The 21,252-nt window shown below is 42.0% G+C and overlaps 1 protein-coding gene across 1 annotated transcript in view; it reads right to left on the reverse strand.

The window, feature by feature from the left end:
• Window positions 1-3,199: 3,199 nt before the first annotated feature.
• LOC115082243 (tolloid-like protein 1) overlaps window positions 3,200-21,252 on the reverse strand; it is a gene marked incomplete at both ends in the record, with an annotated part of 127,182 nt that continues 109,129 nt past the window's right edge. The window contains 2 exon segments of the mRNA XM_029586491.1: window positions 3,200-3,405; window positions 3,407-3,441. Coding sequence (XP_029442351.1) covers window positions 3,200-3,405; window positions 3,407-3,441 — 241 coding nt within the window.

The raw sequence follows: 21,252 nt of genomic DNA on the forward strand, positions 1-21,252 counted from the left end.
AATATCGTGGTGATATTAAGTAAAAGGAACAATAACATTAGAAATCTCCCCCCCCCCCAAAAAAAAAAAAGGGTGCCAGTGGTAAGGTTAGGAAAAAAGATGCTCAATTAATGAGCGTCCGTTTTCCTAACTGGCTGGCAGCCAACTCTCCCAGGCGCCTGCTGCCGAGGAGGCGTTAGGGGTGCGCAATTTCCCCTAGCGCTTTCTTTTTACCCTGGGAGAGGTGGATTGCTATGCTTTAAGGGAGCAGGCGCTCAATCACGAGTGCCCGTTTAACACGTGCTGATATTGCATCGGCCTACATTTGTGCTAAAATCCCCTGCTCACTGATTCTTTTTGAAGATTGCAGGAATTTAAGGTATTTTTCTCCTCTGACCTAAACATGCCCCTTAGATGCTTCTTTTTAACCTGGCTGAAAGTAGGTGAACCATGGACACCAGCACATATTTTTTAGCTGGAGAGAGAAGGGAAATGTTCAAAAGGACAATTTACCCAGGTAAATGGCTTGAAAATGTCCATCCATAGGTGCACAGCCATAGAATTTCCCCATTGCAAAGATCAATAGTTAATCTGTACAGTTCTATCTGCACTCATTTTATTGACAACAATCAGGACAGAACACTTGCATTGTCCCCTTCTTGAATGGCATCTTTTATACAATTTATAAACCTTATAAAGAAAGCATTAGAAGCAGGAGCTTTGAGTTTCAAAATTATAAAAGACAATCATTATCATTAGTCACATCTTCTAAATTACTTGTGTTTTCCATTTCAATTTCATATCAGTCATCATGCCATGTGATTTCAAGCTATATTGTACACTATAAAAGACTGTAAGAGTGGAAACATTATTATGCAGGACAGATAATTCTTTTACAGATACTGTTGTAACCCTGTGACTCACATAATAGCATAGTAGTATAGGGGGTTGATATTTAAAAGAGGAATACGGTTTAAATTTCACCAGTTCAAAATCCCTCTGTTGTCCATTTAAATTTGTGTGCAAAAAATCACTGCGGGCACAGATTTAGCTGAATAAAAAAGTGGCCACAGGGTGAGGGCATTCCCGGGAGAAGGTTTTTGAATTTATGTGGTTAGCAGGGTATTCAGATCTAACCAGATAACTTTGTTTTCCTAAGTGTGGTGGCACAAATAGTTGGCTTTCTGAGGGAAAGCTAAGTACCATGAGTATTAGGGATGTGCATTGGGTGCCCGATTGTTTGCACTTTCGGGTTCGTGTGGCTGTGGGAAAATCTCATTTTCCCGCGGATCGTCATTTTTTTTTTTTTTTTTTAGTAAAAAATCATTTTTTGGCTTAGGCGCACAAACGGGAGTTAGCATGCACTAACAAAAAATAATAAAAAGTAAAAATTATTTTTCACGAAAATTCGGGGGAAAAATGTCCGTTTCATGATTTATAACGAATTTAAGAAATATCGTATGATATTTCAATTTGTTATAAAAATGATTCACATCCCTGATGAGTATGATAAACTGCGCAGGCTCAGTTCTCTTTTACTTTTGACTCTTCCTGCTGGCTTCCAAGGGGAGTACAAGTAACTTTGGCACATAGGATTTACTTGTCAGTGCAGAGGGAAAAAAGTGGAAGAGCTAGTGTGCTCAAGGTGAGGAGTTCCCAAGAGAGCAGAGAGTTTTATCTAAGCAGAAAACTAACAAGATTGCATGTTAAGAACCATCTGTCTTTTGTGTCAGTAAGGATCTTCAAAGGGCAGTATGAGAAGACAAGGTTGTGGATAGAAGAACGTATGTAAGGGGGATACCCAGGGAGGAATCTGGCTGCCCTAACTCAATATCTGACCATCCCTCCTCTACAGACACCCTGTAGTATAGGCACCACAATGGTTGCAACATACAGTCTGCAATATTCTCAAAGCTCAGAGAAATTAGCTCTCTACTCAGACTAAACAATGATAGGATAATAACCTCCACTGGCTGTAGAATCCTTTTCTGTTTTCAGCAATACAGTCCCATCAGCCACTATTCCCTTCCTCAGGTCAGTACTTTCTATTATTACTCTCACAGGCAGCTCATATTTACCATATATGAAACACTTAAAGCATGGTATCATTATGCAAAACCTGGTATGCATGTATAGGCTTTCTGCCTCACAAAAACCTACATGTACATCCTTAGTACTGGTTTATCTATCCTTTCTACCTCACAGATTTCTGTGTATACATGCTTTTATTGAATTTAATCCAAAGAAAGGAATTATGTTATATAACTATATAATGCGATTCCTAGAAGTCACAGAAATGCTTATCACTTGGGAATGAGATATGGTTTATATAACATACAAAACAAAATAATTCAAAATAGGAACCAAGGTCAGCCTCAGAGCTCAGTAGCCAACTTAGTATGTTGCATAATGCCATGCAGAAGGATCTAGGTTCAATTCCTGGCTCAGGTCTTCTACTTCTAAGGTTGGGTAGGGATGGAGATGCTGTGAAGAAGTGTTTGCAGCCACTGGAAGGGAGTAATTCATAGTCAACATGCAATAGCAACACCTAGTGGCTGGATTTAGGGCCTATGATTGCAAGATGTCAGAAGACCCCTAGTGCACTCTCCCCATCTAAGGACTGACAGTTGGGAGGGGATATAAAATGGGGGAAAAATCCCAAGGTAGTTACAAATGAAGGCTCATAGTGTCACATCTCAGCCTGGTTTCAAAAATGTATGCATTCATTTCTGTGTATCTTTAAAATGTGAGGGAATTAAAAACAACAATTATTACATTTAGCCAGTATGTACTAAACAATTGTATTATAATAGACACTATTGAGCAAGTACATTTATGGCATTTGCAAAATTCCTTAATAAGAAAGGGGGTCATTTTGTAATATTTTGGGTAAGTTAGCCAGCAATATGTGCACAGTTTATTAGTTTCAAAGTGGATTTATGCACATAAGTCTGCTTTGCAAATTCCCCACCAAAATCTACTCACACCTACTAAAAAGTCCGCAAAAATTTTCCCTTGAAAATTTATGTGCATACTTTTGAAACTCCGAAAGTATGTGCATAAATCCTAACGTCTCTCAACTAAACCCCTGGGAATACTTCTGCTCAGTCCAGGCAAACTTACATGCCAACAGGCAGTATGCACATAACTTCATTCACATATCCGGCGGACAATTAAAAGAAAAAAAAAAAACATTTCCAGAAATAAAGCACACTTTTACCTCTGAAAATGCTTTTGAAAATACGCTCTAAAGTCATGTTCTCAGAAAACTGATGTGAAATACCTGAAAAGAATTGGGCCCGGAAACCTTTCTTTGAGACTGTGTTATCGGACTTGAATTCAATTCTCATGTTGTTGTATTGTGAGGTGATAACTTCAGGTACTTCTGCACCGCAAAATTTGCCATAAAGCTTAGATTCAGATGAAACCACTGCGGATCTCCACATAATCGTACTTGCAAACCTACAATAAAATAAGATGTTTATTTAATCTGAAAAAGACTGTGCTTGGGTGCATTATACAGAAAGGAATTGCTCTTGATACATGGAGGATCTTTACATAGGACTTGATTTTATAAATGTTATGCCCAAAGGCTTTAATAAATCAGCCCATAGTCTATATCAGACTGAGAGAGTGAGTGAGACAGAGAAGACTGAGAGATTCTGTATAGAGCTAATCTCACACTCTATATATGTACCACTGTAAGGAGCAATTTGAATCAGGGTGGATTTTGGAAGGTTGGGGGGGTTTAAGGGGGTTGTGTTACAGAAACATTCTGAGGTATTCATAGTAAAATTGACATCACTAAAAATTTGTAGTAAACCTCTTCAGTGATACATATATAGAGAGTGTCAGACTGACTCTATACAGAGGTTCTCTCTCTCTCTTTCTCCTGCACCTTGCGGAAATTGCAGGAGGAGGGTAATTAGCCTTACCATATACTTTTTTATCGTATGGTCTATTTCCACTATAATTATAGCAATTTGATAAATTTAGGGGTCAGTCTTCGAGGGCCACAACCCAATCAAGTTTTCAAGATTGCTCTCATGAATATGCATGAGATCTATTTGCATTCAATGGAGGACATGCAATGCATAGATCTCATGCATATTCATTAAAGACATCCTGAAAATCTGATTGGGTTGCAGCCCTCAAAGACCAATTTTGGGGACCTCTGGTCTACATAGTTGATTAAGATAGAAGAAGACCTTTGAGTCTATCCTTTTTCTACCTGTTTTCCCAGCTAGAATCCTGACAAGCACCAACCGGAATGATCATATTACACCCATCCTCCGAAATCTACACTGGTTACCAGTCAATTACAGAGTCCTTCACAAATCTTTAACATTAATACACAAATTCATCTATAATCTCCTTTATCTCGACCTTGAAATTCCATTAAAACTCCATACTTCTAACAGGCCAATGAGAGAAATATCCAAAGGAACGCTACAAGCCCCTCCAACCAAAGCCACACGACTCATCGCATCCAGGGACCGAGCATTTTCGACAGCAGGCCCAGCCATCTGGAACAACCTCCCTGCAGAACTTAGGCTGGAACCTTGCCTGCTAACTTTTAAGAAAAAACTCAAAACGTGGCTGTTCCGCCAAGCCTTCCCAGAACCCTGGGATACACATTAGGCGTTATCTACCCATGATTAATGGATCCTCCCCTCCTCTGAATACCTTGACAGCATGGATACCGACTCTAACATGTGGACTATCTCTAGTCTGGACTACCTCTAGTCCGGAATTTGTTTCTCTCCCTTTAACTTAACTTATATTTCTCTTCTAGCTTCCTAAGCTTCCAAGTTCACAGTCCTCGTTGTAATGTAACTTTGTTTTTTTTCCTTTATCTAGTTATTTTACCCCTGTTCGATGTAAACCGTCCTGATATGGTATTTAACCATGAAGGTCGGTATAGAAAAATGTTAAATAAATAAATAAATAAATAATATCCAGAAGAAGCCAAAAGCACCTCTGCTGCAGTCAGCATTGCAGCTTTATGAAAATATTCCTTCTAATCCAATTATATCAATTGGCCTACGATACTGGGTCAGTACAAGGTAGAGAGTGCATCAAACTAGGTTGAAAGTACATTATACAAATTTCATTTTTTATACCTTTCATTACTCCAAATCACATATAATCTTCACTGATGTCTACTGTGCTGTGTTGACTGTGCATGTAAAACTGTCCCCCAAAACTTAGCCTACCGACAAATGTGAGAGAGAGAGAGAAGAAAAAGAGGAGTTGATTTATACAATGTACTCTCTACCTAGCTTTATTTCGGCTAGTTAGAGAGTATATCAAGCTAGGTAGAGAATACATTGTACAAATTCACTCCTCTTTTTTTCATTATGCCAAATGACAGAAAATCTTCACTGATGTCAACATTGCTGTTCGTACCTCTGATTGTGTATGTAAAACTGCTCCCCAAATCCTACCTCATCCCCTAAACCTCACCCCAGGCTAAAAGCGCCCCCACTTACAGTGGTATAAATAGTAAATTTACATCTCTCTCTCCTCTCATATAGCATGGACAATTCATATCTACCCAGTTCATTAATGAACTCACTCCATATGTAAAACATCAGCTTCTTTATATATAGCAATACTAGATTCATTCACTTGAGTTCAAGACCCTTCAGATATACTAACCACAATTTACAAGAAAATTAATATCTAAAATGTTACATTGTTTTGGTTAAAATATGAACTTTGACATTATAAAATATTGACAAGGCAAAAATACTTTTGTTGTTCTACATCGTAAGGCATAAGATGGAAGGTTGATTGACTTCAACCAACTGAATAGTGAGTAGTTTGTACTTAAAGAAAAGCAAAACAAACAACCCTACTCCTCCCTTTCCAAAAGGGTGGTGGCTTTTATTTTCTGTTCCTGCACAGTCTTTTCTGGAAGCCTCCATTGCCTCCTCCCAGTCTTCTGGGTCCTCTTCACAGAACACTTCCTCCCATTTGTGCTTATAGGAGCGATCCTTATTAAATGCAACCTTACTCATTTCTTCTCAGATAATATCAAAATAAATAATGTGAGCGTCATTTGAAAATCAAATTTCTCATGCTTAGTAAGCACATATGGAAGTGATAATAAGACTTACCTCCACCCTGCTCTAATTCTTGAGGGAAACCATATCAGGACACAAAATTTTCTTCAAACTATTAACTGTTTTAACACGTATGTGAATGCTCTTCTGGCTGTTATATTATTTGTACAAAAGGCAGTATAAATTAAATCCTCTGTCAACACTGAGGTATCCATGTTTTGAATCACAATCGTATTCAAGAGCAATTTTCAATGCTATTTCTGTCATCAACACAGTGCTTTACCTGAGGAAATGGATTTTTTAAAAATTGCCCATCCTCTAAGCAGGTAAAGGTATACTTATGGTGCAATTACATGCCCAATTTTACTCACATTTGGGGGAGGCATTCCTGGGTACAGGGACTGAAACAACATACATATTTTTTTAATTTTCAAAAGTATATCTTGTTTTACTCAAAAAATGTATCTGCACAAAAAGGAGGTGCAAAGTTTGCGAATACGTTTTGATAGGCATTTTTCAAAGGAAAAAAAGTTTTCCTTTGAAAATTGGTGAAAGGTTTAGAGGTAATTGGTACCTGCAAACTTTGGGGGTTATTTTCTAAACACTAATGCACGCGATAAGGCCCTATCGCACGTTTTCTAAACACTAATGCACGCGATAAGGCCCTATCGCACGCGAAAATGGCCTTTTCATGGCAGTAACATTAAAATTAGGTGGAGGAGTGGAATCGGGGCAGAGTTAGGAAGGAGTCGGCGGCGGCACAGCGATAATGTTTCGAAGATTATCGCCGGCAGTAGCGGGGAATAGCACCACCTTTTACGCTGGCGCTATGCCCGCGATAGCCTGTAGCCGGCCGCACCGCAGCAGGCAAAATCGTACCACATTGGTGCAATCGGCTGCGGGCTATCACCCACCCACCCTCCTTTGCCCCTCACTCCCTTTAGCGCAGGCTTCATCATTCCACATGGAATGATGAATCCTGGCCTTTGTCTTTCTGCAGGCAGTTTGAAAATTGCCTTCGTTGCATGTACATACAAAATATAGGGAGGGCAAGTGTATAAACTATGTGCAGTAGGGTAATGTTTACATACAGCTTTTACATGCAGACTTTACCCCAGATTTTCAAAATATGCACAGAGGTGCCATTTTATATGCACAAACTCACTGCAGAATGCTACTCCTGCTCTTCGGAGAGAAAAACCTATGTGGGGAAACTTACTCATACTCTATAAAATCACGAAGTAGGCACATAGGTCCAAACTCCATTCCAACTCTGTCCTCTGGAAGGTCTCCCCTCAATTCACATTAAAGCATGCGTGTATTCGGATTATGTTCATATTTTTATGCAAACTGCATCCCAGGCTAATTTAGTGAGGTCATTCACGGATATAAAACTGAGGTTCTTTAGGCGTAAATGAGTTTGAAAATCCAGCCCACAATAACCACTAGCACAGTGGCAGAAAGCATTAACCATCATTGTCAGTGAGTAAAATTTGAATGTCAGATTTATGTGGGATTATAACTTGCACTCTACTACCATTTTTTTTGTTTTCAAAATTTTTTGGCATCTCATTTAACTGTGAGTGGTTTTCAGAAATATTCATGGTATAAGTGTTATACTGTGCTGCTTACTTCTGCTACATAGGAATCAATGATTTTGTTTAATGCAGTCAAGGAAAATCGTAATATTGAATAGCCTAGATTTAACATGAAGATCCTTATTAAAAATCGTGTGTTTTAGGTATGTTAATAGATTTTTTTCTGTTTTATTATTTCGAGATGCTGGTGCTAGTTTAGCCTTGATAATGGGTTTGATTTACCAAAATTCTGAACTTCAAAAATTTTGTTAGCTTTCACAAATAAAACTAATCACAACCCATGTTTAAAAAAAGCATAATCTCTATGTAACACATAAGAGTTGTGAAACCCCCAATTATGTGGGTTTTTCAATTGGCAGCCCCCTCTGAATTTGTTAATGATTCATCCTCTACACCATAATCCCCGTGACCTTCATTGTCCCTTTTATCCCAAAGGACTTTATTTACCTCTTATCTTTTTTTGGCTCCAGAAGATGACTACCTTGGGCTACTTGGGATCTCTTAGATTACAGTTTCAGAAAGATATTCAGCATAGCTTAAAACAAGTTATTTATCGCTCAAGAGGCAGAACCATCATAGATGCTTTATTAATGCCCTTTGCTCTGCCCACCAACCTACAAAGGATTATTCACCCAGTTATGCACCTTTGATTGACTCCATGGAACTTTTAAACTCAAATACCCTCTCAGATTAGATTACCTCCAGGATGGAACACTGCTGTAGCTGTACAATTCTCATTATTGTCAATGAGAACAATTTTTTATTTTTACTCTCTTGATAAAAATAGGAAAATAGTTTCAATAATCTTTGCTGGTTTACTCTATCACATGTCATGAAAGAGAAATGTGAAAAATCATTCTTTTTGAAAACAAAAATGGGATTGTATTTTCTTAATGGAAAAGCTATTTTTAAAGAGACATTACCACTTTTCTGCATGATATTCAACTTTTAAAAAGGTCAGGTACCAAGAGTGTGTCAACCCAGAATTAGTATGCTGAAAGAGCTCTGAAATCTTCATGTCTTTTTGCTTTCTTTTTTCTAAGTATTTCCATTATTAGTGAAATGCAAAGGTAAATCTCAAACCTACCTTGCAGACCCTCTGATTTAAGTTCAGGACCCATGGATCCTTTTGTGAGCTCCTCAGTGCCACAAGGTCTGACTGTAGGAAGGCCAAGTGAGTCTGGAGATACTGCAGACTTCTCAATTCTGGAAGTATCTCTGACTCCTGACCTATGACCTTCACCATTGACTCCAGAAAGTATTCAGTGATCCAGTGTCTCCTCTATACCTGCCTCTAATGCAGGTGACCAAGATGTTGGTTTAATAGGAGGGAGGAATATCAATTGCTGGTGAGAGGGAAGTCAAGAGTACTAACAAAAGGGATTGGAAATGTGAGTTCTCCAGAAGCCGTCTTTGGTAGGCCTCTGGGAACTGTGCTGTCTGCAGTTTCATTGGGCAGCGATTACAGCTTGGGATATGAAATTTTGGGTGCTTCATAGGCCAGGATTCTGGATGCTGTCCTTCCTATTCCTGAGTCTTGCTAAAGAAGTAATGGGGAAGACTCAAGTGATGCCTAGGAGAATGTCCTTAGAGAAAGTGTGGATAGTTTTGTGAAAGAAGGATATTCTTTCAGGATGTATGACTCAGTTATGCACGTTTACCACTGATGAGGCAGTTAAGTTTCAATGGGAAAGTCAATTACTATTTATTTATTTATTTGTTTGTTTAAAGTCTTTTCTATGCCATCACTAAGTTATATACCATCGCAACGGTTTACATGTAGGCACATAATTAAGTTTGGAGTAAGCGTACAGTAGTACATTCTAACCGGTGCCATTAAGTTTCGGTTACATTAAATCATAAAAAATAAGTACAAATGTTTAGTGATGTAGGTTCTGGCCAGGTGTACCTAGAAGGTACTTTTTCAGCTTTGATGAGGTACTTTTACGAGCTTTGATTAAGAATAATCTTGCTCTGTACAGCAAAGTTGAAGCATTGGAATGTTATTCAATATAAACATTTGTGTTTGATCAATTTTCCACAATTTAGGTTAATATCTTCTTTGGATATCTTTAAAATATATTTAATGGAGGTTGTTAATATCCCTCCTGTCTTTAAAGCTTATTATTAAGGCTAATTAGATTGAGAGCTTTTTCTGTGGTGGCACCTATACCAATGGATATCTGACAAGAATTATATTATTTAACTTTTCATAAAAATTAAAGACCTGGCTTCTCCCTGATGTAAACTGATAATGTTTTATATCTGGATAGGTTGGGAGGCTGGTGACCTGTGTTGTGAGAAGAATGGCTGGTATTAGACTTTTAGATTAAATTAATTATCTGTAGTGAATGAATTTGTATGATTCATAATGGATGTGTGTTATTTTTTAATTTTGTTTTAATGTGTATTATGTATTGTATTTTATTATGGTTTATTGTGTTTTATGTATTGTATTTTTCATCTAATGTACACTGTTTTGATTGTTTTTTGGACGAGAAGTGGTAGATAAGAAATGTATATACATAAATAGATTTTAGCCCATTGGTTATATGCTAAGGGGCAGATTTTCAAAGGGGTATGCATAGGCGTGCCGAGCCTATGTTGAATAGGCTTGGCGGCTCGCGCAAGACCCGGGATGTGCGTAAGTCCCGGGGCCTTCCTGGGGGGGCGTGTCGCGGTGGCATGTCATCCGGGGGCAGGACTGCGGGCATGGTTCCGGTCCAGGGGTGTTTCAGGGGCATGGTCGAGGCCTCCAAAACTGTTCCTGGGCTGGGGAATTGCGCGCCGGCCAGCTGGCCAGCGCACGCGAGTTACACCTACCTCAGTCAGGAGTAACTTTTCTAACAAAGGTAGGGGGGGTTTAGATAGGGATATTCCCTAAGTAAACTTGATTAATAGTCGTTAATAGACTTCTCCCCCCTACCTTTTTTTTTCTTTTATTCCAAACTTACTTCAGCCCTGGGCTGAAGTAAGTTGCGCACGCAGGCAGTCGGCCAGCGCGCGATCCCTGGCACAGCGGCACATGGCTGCTGTGCCTGGAGCCTCTGACCCCCCTCTCGGCGCACGTAAATCCTTTGAAAATCCGGCCCAATCTGGCTTATGTCTAAGGTTCGTTCCTGTCAAAGTATCAAGTGGTAAAATTGTCATCAGAAAACTGTTCTTCCTTCAATTAGCCACTAGAGTGCTCCTTCTTCCATGAAGTGCATGCTTTTATCTGCATAGAGAAACGGCATTCCAGGGTGGTAGATTTAGGTTGGGGGAGGAAAATAATGTGAGTAGATTGCATTTTCAAATCAACACTTGTTATTTCTATGGATAAAGAACCTGCAGAAAATGAAGGCAAAAATTACCTGTGGCAATTTTCAACAGAAAAGCATGCTTGTACTTTCCCTTTGAGAATTGTGCATAAACAGTGCCAGTGGACTTTGCACCAGTGCGGGCTATTGTAAAATTGTCTCCTGGTTGTACATGGGACCTATTCAGTTAAAGAGCTCAAATAAAATGTGCATTATTTAATATTGTCCATAAAAAAGAGGCCATTTCCCATCTTTGGTTCTTTAAATGGGTCCCCATAATTCCTAGGAGATATGGGGCCTTATTTTCCAATATCGCAATGCAAATGAGGCTTCTTTCGTGCGGCGATGTTTTCGCCATTCGCGAAAACATTAGCGCCGCACGCGATGTTTTCCCACTGCACGATGATAGTCCCAGACAGCCTGAGAGAGAGAGAGATTTGGCCAACATTCTCTCCACCTAGCATGTTGTTGCCCAGGTAGAGTGTCCATCAAGCTAGGTAGAGAGAACGTTGCCCAAACCACTTCTTGGAGTGAGCGTCCTCACTCCGACGGCCAGCAAATCTGCACTAGAGACCACTGTTCTGTCCGTAGGTCTCATGTGGAATGCGAAAGTGGCCCCCAACCCCCGACGCTCATACCTAACCCCCACCCCGAGTTAGTAGGTAGCCCTCCCATAGGGATTCAAATACCTATGTAGGGCATAGGCACAACTCTCTCTCTCTCTCTCTCTCTCTCTCTCTCTCTTCTCTCTCTCTCTCCTTCTCCTCTCTCCTCTCTCTCTCCCTCCTCTCCTCTCTCTCTCTCTCTCTCTCTCTCTCTCTCGTCTCTCTCTCATTTCTCATCTCTCTCTCTCTGCTCTCTCTCGTCTCTCTCTCTCTCTCTCTCTCTGAAACAGCTGTCTGGACTATCGTGGTGGTGATAATCCTTTCAGGCCCGTAGCGCAGTCCATACCGCGGGTTTGGAGTATGAATTTGAAAGAGTTGCACATGTAGAAATTAGCAGATGCACACACACACAAAGCATATATTTGTGTAAATGCTATTTTATAAACCTCTGACATACATGCGCAAGTATTATGTGCAAATAAATTTTCTTCTATAAAAAAATCAGGCCAGGGGTGTTCTCGGTGAGGCCAACATTTACACCTATAACTTGCTATTTATAACCTGCGAAAGCAATGCACGAATGTATGTTACCAGAATATATTTACAGCTACTAATTATCTGGTGTAAGTGAAAATAAAACTCTTTATAGCCAAGCACTGAATGGGTGAAGTCAGGGTAAACTGGGAAGACTTCAAGCTGAAGAACCAGAGGGTCTTGATGACCTAGAGATTAGGGGTGGTAGGCAAACATTTTTTCACTTCCTATTTTTTATTGTTGCGGAGGTAAGCCATTTCAGGTCCACCCCTGGATTGTATTTTTTTTTATTTGTTTTGTTTAATGAAAAAAAAACAACCCAGAACCCACCCCAACCCTACCTGTTTATTAAATACTAGCCCACCCTCCCGAACCTCCGAGGAATCACCAAAATTTCCCTGGTGGACTAGCAAGGGGCCCGAGAGTGCCCTCCTGCTCCCAGCCTGGCGGCTGCCATTATTCAAAATGATGCTGACTGCCTTTTGCCCCTATCTTGTGACAGGGGCTGCCAAATGCAAGAATCTGCATTTCCCCACCCAGATTCCCTCCCCTTTACAATGACCTTCTTTGCATGTGATTTGCATGCACGAATAATACAAATGCATGCAGAGAAGGTCATTCTAGTCAATTTGTTGTAAATAGTTAGTGCAGCCGACCAAGAAATGGTAAGATATGATAAAATAACAAAACCTATTTGAAATGCATTAGACGTGAGGCGGGAAACCTGACACATTCACAGTGGCAGAAAAAAAGTTGTGTGTAAATAGGAGGTAGAGCGGGAGTCAGTGCTGACCCTCGTTTCAACTCAGGGCCGCCAGTTGAGGCAGCCCCTGATTCCCCCGAAATATTAATATAAAAAAAAGGAAATGTGAGGCGATGGCCCTGCCCCCCCCCCCTTAATCCTTAATCCACCAAACCTAAACAGAAAATGTGGCCCTGGCACTCCACTGCCATCCTTCCCACCCACCCAAGTGACAGAGATCCACCTCACTGTCATATCCCCCGCCCCCCCCCAACTACTCAAGTGACAGAGATCCCCCCAATGCCATCCCCCACCCCCATCCTATTAATTATTGTTGCTACTTAAGGTGATTTTATGCATGCAGCTAGCAGGTTATTAATAAATTTGTAATTTAGCAGTTATTTTCACCAGCAGTGGTACATTAAAAAAAAAGTATCAGATTTCAATAAAAACATCTTATGCACACAGTTAATTCTGAATTGTTTTTCCAAAAGAAGATAACATTATTTACATATTCAATAAGGTTGGCCTACATAGTCAACCCTGCTAATAATAATATTTTGGAATCAGGCTGTTATAAATTTTATTCAAAATAAACATTTGAAAAATGTTTTTAAATTCTCTCTTTCAATTAGTATAGTTTTGTCATGAAAAATTTGCTAAAATTGCAAAATTCACTGATTTCCCTAAGAAGCTGTCACTCTGAGCAACTTTAAAAAAAATAAAAATAAAAGATGATTAATGGAATGCTACTCAGCTCTTTCTCAAGGCTTAAATCACATTTGGAAGCCAGATAGAGCTTTCTTAAAACTGAAGTGCTTTAGCAAATCCTGTAAAAAAAATAACTCAAAATCCCAAACTTGTGAAATTTAACAATAGCACACATTTTTCCTAAGTAATAATGTTGCCACGCCACAAACAATGAAAAAAAAAAAAAGGAAAAGATTGTGAAAACTGAAACATGCAAAAAAAAAAAAAAAAAAGCACAGAAGGAATTCTGTGCAATCCTCAAATAAATCTGTCTCCAATCTTTTTGCATTATTAACATCCATATCCCCTTCAAATGCCTTCTTCCGTACCTGAGCTTCTGGCCTAGATAGAACCTGCTCCAAACCCTGTCATTTACCATGGGGACTATGACGCAGCCTGCCAGGATTTTCCCTTTGAATAGGCCCCCACCCTTATCCTTCTGTAACCTAACCACAAACCAGAGCGCCCTTCAGCACCCAGTATGCATGCATCCTGAATCTCAACCATAGATGGCACTGTAACGCCATGGCTTAAACTGTTTTTCCCACAGGGTCTGTGAGCACTGCCTGGACAGTATCTCTAGCCATGCTATCTCAATGAGCAGAGGCTGGTTGCGAAAATCGAAATCAGGTTTGCAATTGATTTGATAAAGTACAACTTCCTAGTGCCCCCTACCAACTAGTCCACATAGTTATAGATATTTTATATCTCTCTCTATATATATATATAAAGAATTAACTCATATTGGTAGACTATACTGTATGACAAAGAAATCACCCCTTAATGAAAAATCCACTAATGGATATGAAACCTAAAATAATGCATTTTTGCATAATCCTATGGCCCCTTAGAACCTGCCCTCCCTCCCTCAAACATATAATTGTCTGAAACTGAGATATAAATCATTTAAGCAGAACAATCCAGCTGTCTGTACATTTCAAACTTCGCAGAGATTAAGAACAGTGAGAAGCATTCTTTCAAAGCTTAAGCAGCATTTTAGACCAGTGATTCTCAACCTTTTCTCTGTTGGGGGCACACCTGATAGGCGATGTTCATACCTCATTGACATAGTGATACAGTTTTCCAGTTTAAAGAAAAGTTAAAATTTGGACTAATTAAAGCTGGATATTTTTGTATGTGGGGACAGTTGTCCTGCAGTTTTTATGCTTGGGGATTTTCTTCTATTTGCTGATTGACTTCATGCTGGAACCCCTTTCCAGTTTTCCCACATTGCAAGGGGAGATGTTTTTCTCCAGGGATAATGGTGCAAGAGAAGTGAGAAGGGAGGTAACATTTAAGATGGAAAATTAACAATCATCTTTATTGTTAATATATTTTAGGGATGTGCATTCATCCAGGATGAATTAGGCAATTTCATAGAATTTGCCTAATTCGTCCTGGTTCGGTGATCCCGAAACCTAAGGAATTTTTCCCTATTTTCGGGAAAAATTTGTTTTCAGGTTTAGTGTGCATTAATGGGGTTAGTGCGCACTAACTCCCCATTAGTGCGCGCTAACGAAAAAATGTTAACGCGCACTAACCCCGTTAGTGCACACTAAAACAAAATTCGGGTCTCCCCGAATTTTAAAGGGCCGAACCACGGGAAATATGAAATTTCCTGCGGTGGGCCAAAAACGAAGCCTGAACCGATATGTTCAGGCTTCGCACATCCCTAATATATTTTTCATGCTGTCCTTTATTTTTGGCATTGTGGTTTGGATTATTTTATTTAAGTTACAGTAAAGACTATTTTTATTTGAATAATACATGTGGCTCCTGAGAATGATTTATTCTATTTTGCTGCCCATCTATTGTCAGAACTCAACTGTATGACTGAGCCCTGCAGTGAATCTGTTTATGGTTTTTGTTTTATATACCGTCACATTAGCTGTGTTACATAATGGGGTGTTTTAGTGTACCCTTGGGCCTCAGCCCGACCCCAGATGGATCCAGGGCCGAACTGAGGGTTGACGGCGTGTTCGAGCATGGCAGACGGTCTTACCCTCTGCCAGGCCTGCAAGCTCCCAAGGCCAACAACATGATGTTTGAAGTTGAATGGTCCTCCGACCATTCTGAGCCCTTTCGGACCTGCCGCTAGATTGGCATGGAGCAGCAGGCCTGGCCTGAGGACGAGGGCAGACGGGCCTTGACATGAAGACATGACACCAAGGTTGATGCAACGGCATCACAGACGAGGGTTGTTGAAGACATGACACCAGGACTATTGAAGACATGACACCAGGGCTGATGCGAAGATATCATGGACCAGGGTTGATGCGATGGCATCCCGGACCAGGGTCAATGCAACGGCATCAGAGACATGACGAGGAACTTGACAAAGTCCAGATGAGACGAGAAGCTGGGCAGGAGGACATTGGCACTGTCTCTCAGGGTGCCCTACTCAGCCCACCTTCAGGGGCGGACCCAATGGGCTGGTTGCAGACCACCCTGTCCCACTGTGCGCCCTACACAGCCCGAGGAGGCTGGTCATGGACCACGCAGAGAGCAGGGACAAGCACAGGGAAGAATCCAGTCGAGGTGGGACTCCGACGACGGAGCCAGATGTCGTCTGAAGCACCACAAAGGCTGGCAGGACATGACGGCTCAGGAGCACAAGAATGAATTCCACCTGCAGGCCACTCCACGCTCGGGAAAGACGTCATCCGTGGGACCAAGGCCTGACAGGACCAGAAGGCTCAGGAGCCCTGAAGCGAACACCAAGAAGGGCAGGACACCAGGAGGAGAAACACCAGGAGACGAAAACACCAAGACACTTGGACGAGGACCTCAAACACAAAGACATGGCATGACGAGAAACACGACGAGACGAGGAACTCCATGGAGAAGACAGAAGACCTGACAGAGCTCTGGCAGGCAGGAGCCTCCAGAGTGAAGTAACTCCAATACAAGGCGAAGACGTAATATGAAGACAGCCCTTTTATAGGGCTAGCACAGGAAATCAGTCCATAGGAGGGGCCAGCACACTTCCTGTGTCTGGCCCTTTAAATTCAATAGAGAGGCGCAGCCGCACACCTAGAGACAGGAAGCAGGACTGTGCAGGACAGTGGACAGCGGTCCTGCACTGACATCTGTAGCGTAGCAGCAGGGCTGGGCCTGAATGCAGACCCCGATGACGGCAGCGGCCCCAGCCGCTGCAGGAAGCCCCGGGGGCGGCTCCAGCCGTCAATTGAGCCCGGGGATGTGGCCTCCCACTGTGAAGATGGAAACACCGTCAGCGGCGGCTCCTGTGCCGCGAAGAGCAGGGAAGTCCGCGGCTCCGGCCGCCGTGAAGACTGATACCAGGGGCGGCCTCCGGGCCACGTGAGGAACTCCAGTCCGCGGCTCTGGCTGCACTGAAGGCCCGACTCCAGCGGCACCAGCCGCGTCAGGCAGTAGAAGCAGCAAAGGGTAAGAGAGTGCCTGCTCGCGGGGATTAGCTCCGCGGGTAGGGTCCATGACAAGCCGAGGCCTTCACAACGGTTTGTACTTTAAATACATTTAAGAAATACAATAAAACATTCAATAAAATAGTAATAACAGCTAAAATAAAGTTAATTTTTCTTTCTGCTGGTAATAACCTCCTTGTTTCTCCTATGGCAGTTTGGCACCTTTATGAGGTCTTCTACCTCCAGTGTGAGCATTGAGAGTGAAGAGTAGATAGACACACAGTGGGCCCTGGAAGATTATTCATCCTCCTTGTCCAACTGAACCTGGACCCTACCCGTACCACCCAAAGGAACAGATAATGCAGCCAACCTAGGGGACTGGTTACACTAATAAAAAGAATAAATGTCAAAACAGCTGACAAACAACCAATAATTTAAGAAAACTCACATTAATTTGCTCTATTTCCTAAACACTAATAAAATATTTCAAAACATCAGACACATGGAATAATTCAAAATTAAAATTAAAATAACGATTAAAAATTCTCCAGCTGTCTATACCTCAGATGTTTTTATTTTCAGTCACCCACACATTGCTGTAGATTGGAGGAAGGGGAACTGCACAAACGTTATCCTCCTCTCATACACACATCCACAGGCTCTCTCTGTTTCTCTCTCTCTCTCTTACACATGCAGGCTCAAACACATGTGGACTCTCATAGATATGAAGGCTCTCACACACCCACTCTCACATATACAGGCTCTCTCTCTCTCTCTCTCTCTTTCTCTCATACACAAGTGGGCTGTCACTCATACACATGCATGCTCACACACATGTGGACTCTCTTTCTCTCATACACATGAAGCATCTCACACACCCACATACATACTCAGGCTCTCTCTCTTATTTGAAAACACAGAAGCTCCAGCAATAGAATATGAAGTGATTTCTGAGAGGCATGTAGTCACCCATTGCACCCAGAAACCCTTAAGCATTATCAAATGTCATAGAAGAAAGCTTCATCTGTTGGGAGACTCGATCAACTGAGAAACCAATTTGGGAATTCATTTCAATGGGGACACAAATGTTAAATGCAAACCAGGAAACTCAGCAATAGAAATGAAAAATCAGGTAGTCAAAGCAATGATAGAAGAAAGAAGGGAGAGTCTCCCTAGTCCTTTTATTGTCTGAGAGAGTAAATAAATGATTTACAATTACCTGTTCAAGTCCTATCATGATTTTGTAGATTTCTATCATACCCCATCTCAGCCATCTCTTCTTCAAGCTGAAAAACCCTAACTTCTTTAGCCTTTCCTCATAGGAGAGTCATCCACCCCTTTATCATTTTACTCATCGTTCTTTCTTCAATGCAACTATGTCTTTTTTAACATACATACGGCAACTAGAATTGCACACAGTATTCAAGGTTAGGTATCACCATGGAGCAATCCAGAGGCATTAGGACATCCACATTTTATTCGCCATTCCCTTCCTAATAATTCCTAACATTCTGTTAGCTTTTTTGATCACCACAGCACACTGAGCTAACAATTTCAATGTATTATCCACTATGAAGCCTAGATCTCTTTCCAGGGTGGTAGCTCCTAATATGGATCCTAACATTGTGTAACTATTAGGGATGTGAATCGTATTTCTGACGATTGAAAATATCGTATGATATTTTCAAAGTCGTCAGAAATCGGGGGCTCCCTGAACCCGATAGGAAAACCCCACGAAATTGTTCATGGGGTTCTCATCGTTTTGGGGGAGGGCGGAAAAACGGCACACAAAAAACAATCCCTAAACCCACCCCAACAAAATAGCTCCCCTTAGCTTCCCCAACCCCCAAAACGTTTTAAATCACCTGGTGGTCCAGTGGTGGTCCCGGGAGCGATCTCCTGCTCTCAGGCCGTCGGCTGCCACTAATAAAAATGGTGCCGATGGCCCTTTGCCCTTACCATGTGACAGGGATCCATGCCATTGGCCGGCCCCCTGTCACATGGTAGGAGCACTGGATGGCCCGCTGAAGGCCCGACTCTTGGCACAGAACATCCAGTGCTCCTACCATATGACAGGGGCGGTCAATAGCACGGATACCCTGTCACATGGTAAGGGCAAAGGGCCATCGGCACCATTTTATTAGTGGCAGCCGACGGCCCGAGAGCAGGAGATCGCTCCCGGGGACCACCACTGGACCACCAGGTGATTTAAAACGTTTTTTTGGGGGGGGTCAGGAGGATAGAGGAAGCTAAGGGAGCTGTTTTGAAGTGTTGGGGTGGGTTTTTTGTTTATCGGCTCGGGCGCAGCCGATAAAAAAACCCCGATTGGGCCCGCACGAAAAAAAAATGCACGATGTGAATCGGAACAGGAATCAGAACCGATTCTGGTTCCGATTCACATCTCTAGTAACTATGCTAAGAGTTATTTTTCCCTATATGCATCACCTTGTCCTTGTCAACATTAAATTTCATCTGCCATTTAGAAGCCCAATCCTATAGTCTCACAAGGTCATCCTGCAATTTATTACAATCTGAATGAGATTTAACTACTCTGCATAATTTTGAGACATCACAAATTTGATCACCTTACTTGTCGTACCCCTTTCCAGATTATTTATAAATATATTAAAAAGTACCAGTCCAAGTACAGAATCTCTGTATTTACCCTTTACCCTTTTCTAATGTGAAAACAGACCATTTAATCCTACTCTCTGTTTCCTGTTTTTTAACCCGTCTGTAATCTACAAAGGACATCGCTCAAAAAAGCAAACAAGATTACTACAAAGAGCAGAAAGCCAAGGCATGAAAGTTGGAAAAACTATGACCACAGATTCATAAAGTCTGGGTAATAAAATCTCAGAGCTGCAGGCCTTGATGGTGGAGGCAGACTTGGACATTGTTGCTGTTACAAAAACTTGGTTCACTGAGTCTCATAATTGGGATATGACCATCCCAGGCTGTAACTTGCTAAGAAAGGACAGAGAGGTCAGAAAAGGGAGAGGGGTAGCTCTTTATGTCAAAAACAATATTCACGCAACTGAAATGCAAGGGACATAGGGTAGGATAGAAGCATAATGGGTTGTTCTTAAAAAAGAAGATGGCACTTCCAGTTATACTGATGTAGTCTACAGGCCTTCAACTCAAACTGAAGAACCTGACAGTTGTTACAACCTTGGTGGAATGTGGATCCTTGACCTGTGTTGGAATTGATGCTACCTGGGAGGCAGGCGTGCCACAGGTTCCCAACGACAGGAGGCAAGGATGATGAAGACAGGGGCCAGCTGGAGCTTCACCAATACCAATCCCGTTCCCCGCGGGTCGAGCCTTTGGGTGCCAGGATCGGCTGGACTTAGGTGGACCCCTGGGACAACAGAAGGAAGAAGAAGAAGAGAATCACCAGTTCAAGGTCAGAAGGCCAGAAGAAGGTCCAAATGCCAGTTCGAGATCAAGAGCCAGAGGGAGATCCAAAGCCAGTCCATGGTCAAGAGCCAGAGGGAGATCTGAAGCCAGTCCGAGGTCAAGAGCAGAGGGAGATCCAAAGCCAGTCTGAGTTCAAGAGCCTGAAGATCCGTCCCAAGCAATAAGGGCAGGAAGAAGAAATGGGCAGGATCCGGAATAGGGAGCTGGAGCAGGAGCGGAGCACAGGAACAGGAGCACATGGAACACGCTGGATCAGAGAACAAAGCAGAACACCGAGAAAACGGACCAGTAGCCAAGTCGCTTGCTACAGTGGCTGGACAGGTTTAAATACCAGTGGAAATGATGTCATCAGGAGGGGCTGAGTGCACTTTCCTGCCGCAGACCATTTAAGAAGCCCTAGGTGGCGTGCGTGCGTGCCTAGGAAGAAGTCAGGGAGGAATCAAGTCGGTGGTGTTCTGAGGCAGGGAGAGGCTGACACAGCCCTGGCAGAGTGCAGGGCAGTTGTCCCTGTTGGAGGGACCCGGGGAGCACGGCCCGTGCTGGGAGGGAGCCAGCATGTTGGCAGCTGACAGGGACGACTGCAGCAGCCCGTGTCTGAGAGCGGTAAGCCTAACAACAGTGATCTGATGAAAGACATCCAAAAGGTGGGAAGGAAGGGTGAAGTGTTATTCTTTGGAGATTTTAATCTGCTTGATGTGGATTACAGTATCCCTTCTGCAGAATGTACAAGAAATAGAGAGATAGTGAATTGCTTTTCAAGGAGCTCTGCACAAACAAATGGTATTGGAACCACGAGGGAGGGTGTGATACTTAACCTGATGTGCACTAATGGGGATAATACCTCTAATGTCTATGTATGCACCCATCTGAG

Source organism: Rhinatrema bivittatum, unplaced genomic scaffold, assembly GCF_901001135.1.
Source record: "Rhinatrema bivittatum unplaced genomic scaffold, aRhiBiv1.1, whole genome shotgun sequence".
NCBI classification, from domain to species: domain Eukaryota; kingdom Metazoa; phylum Chordata; class Amphibia; order Gymnophiona; family Rhinatrematidae; genus Rhinatrema; species Rhinatrema bivittatum.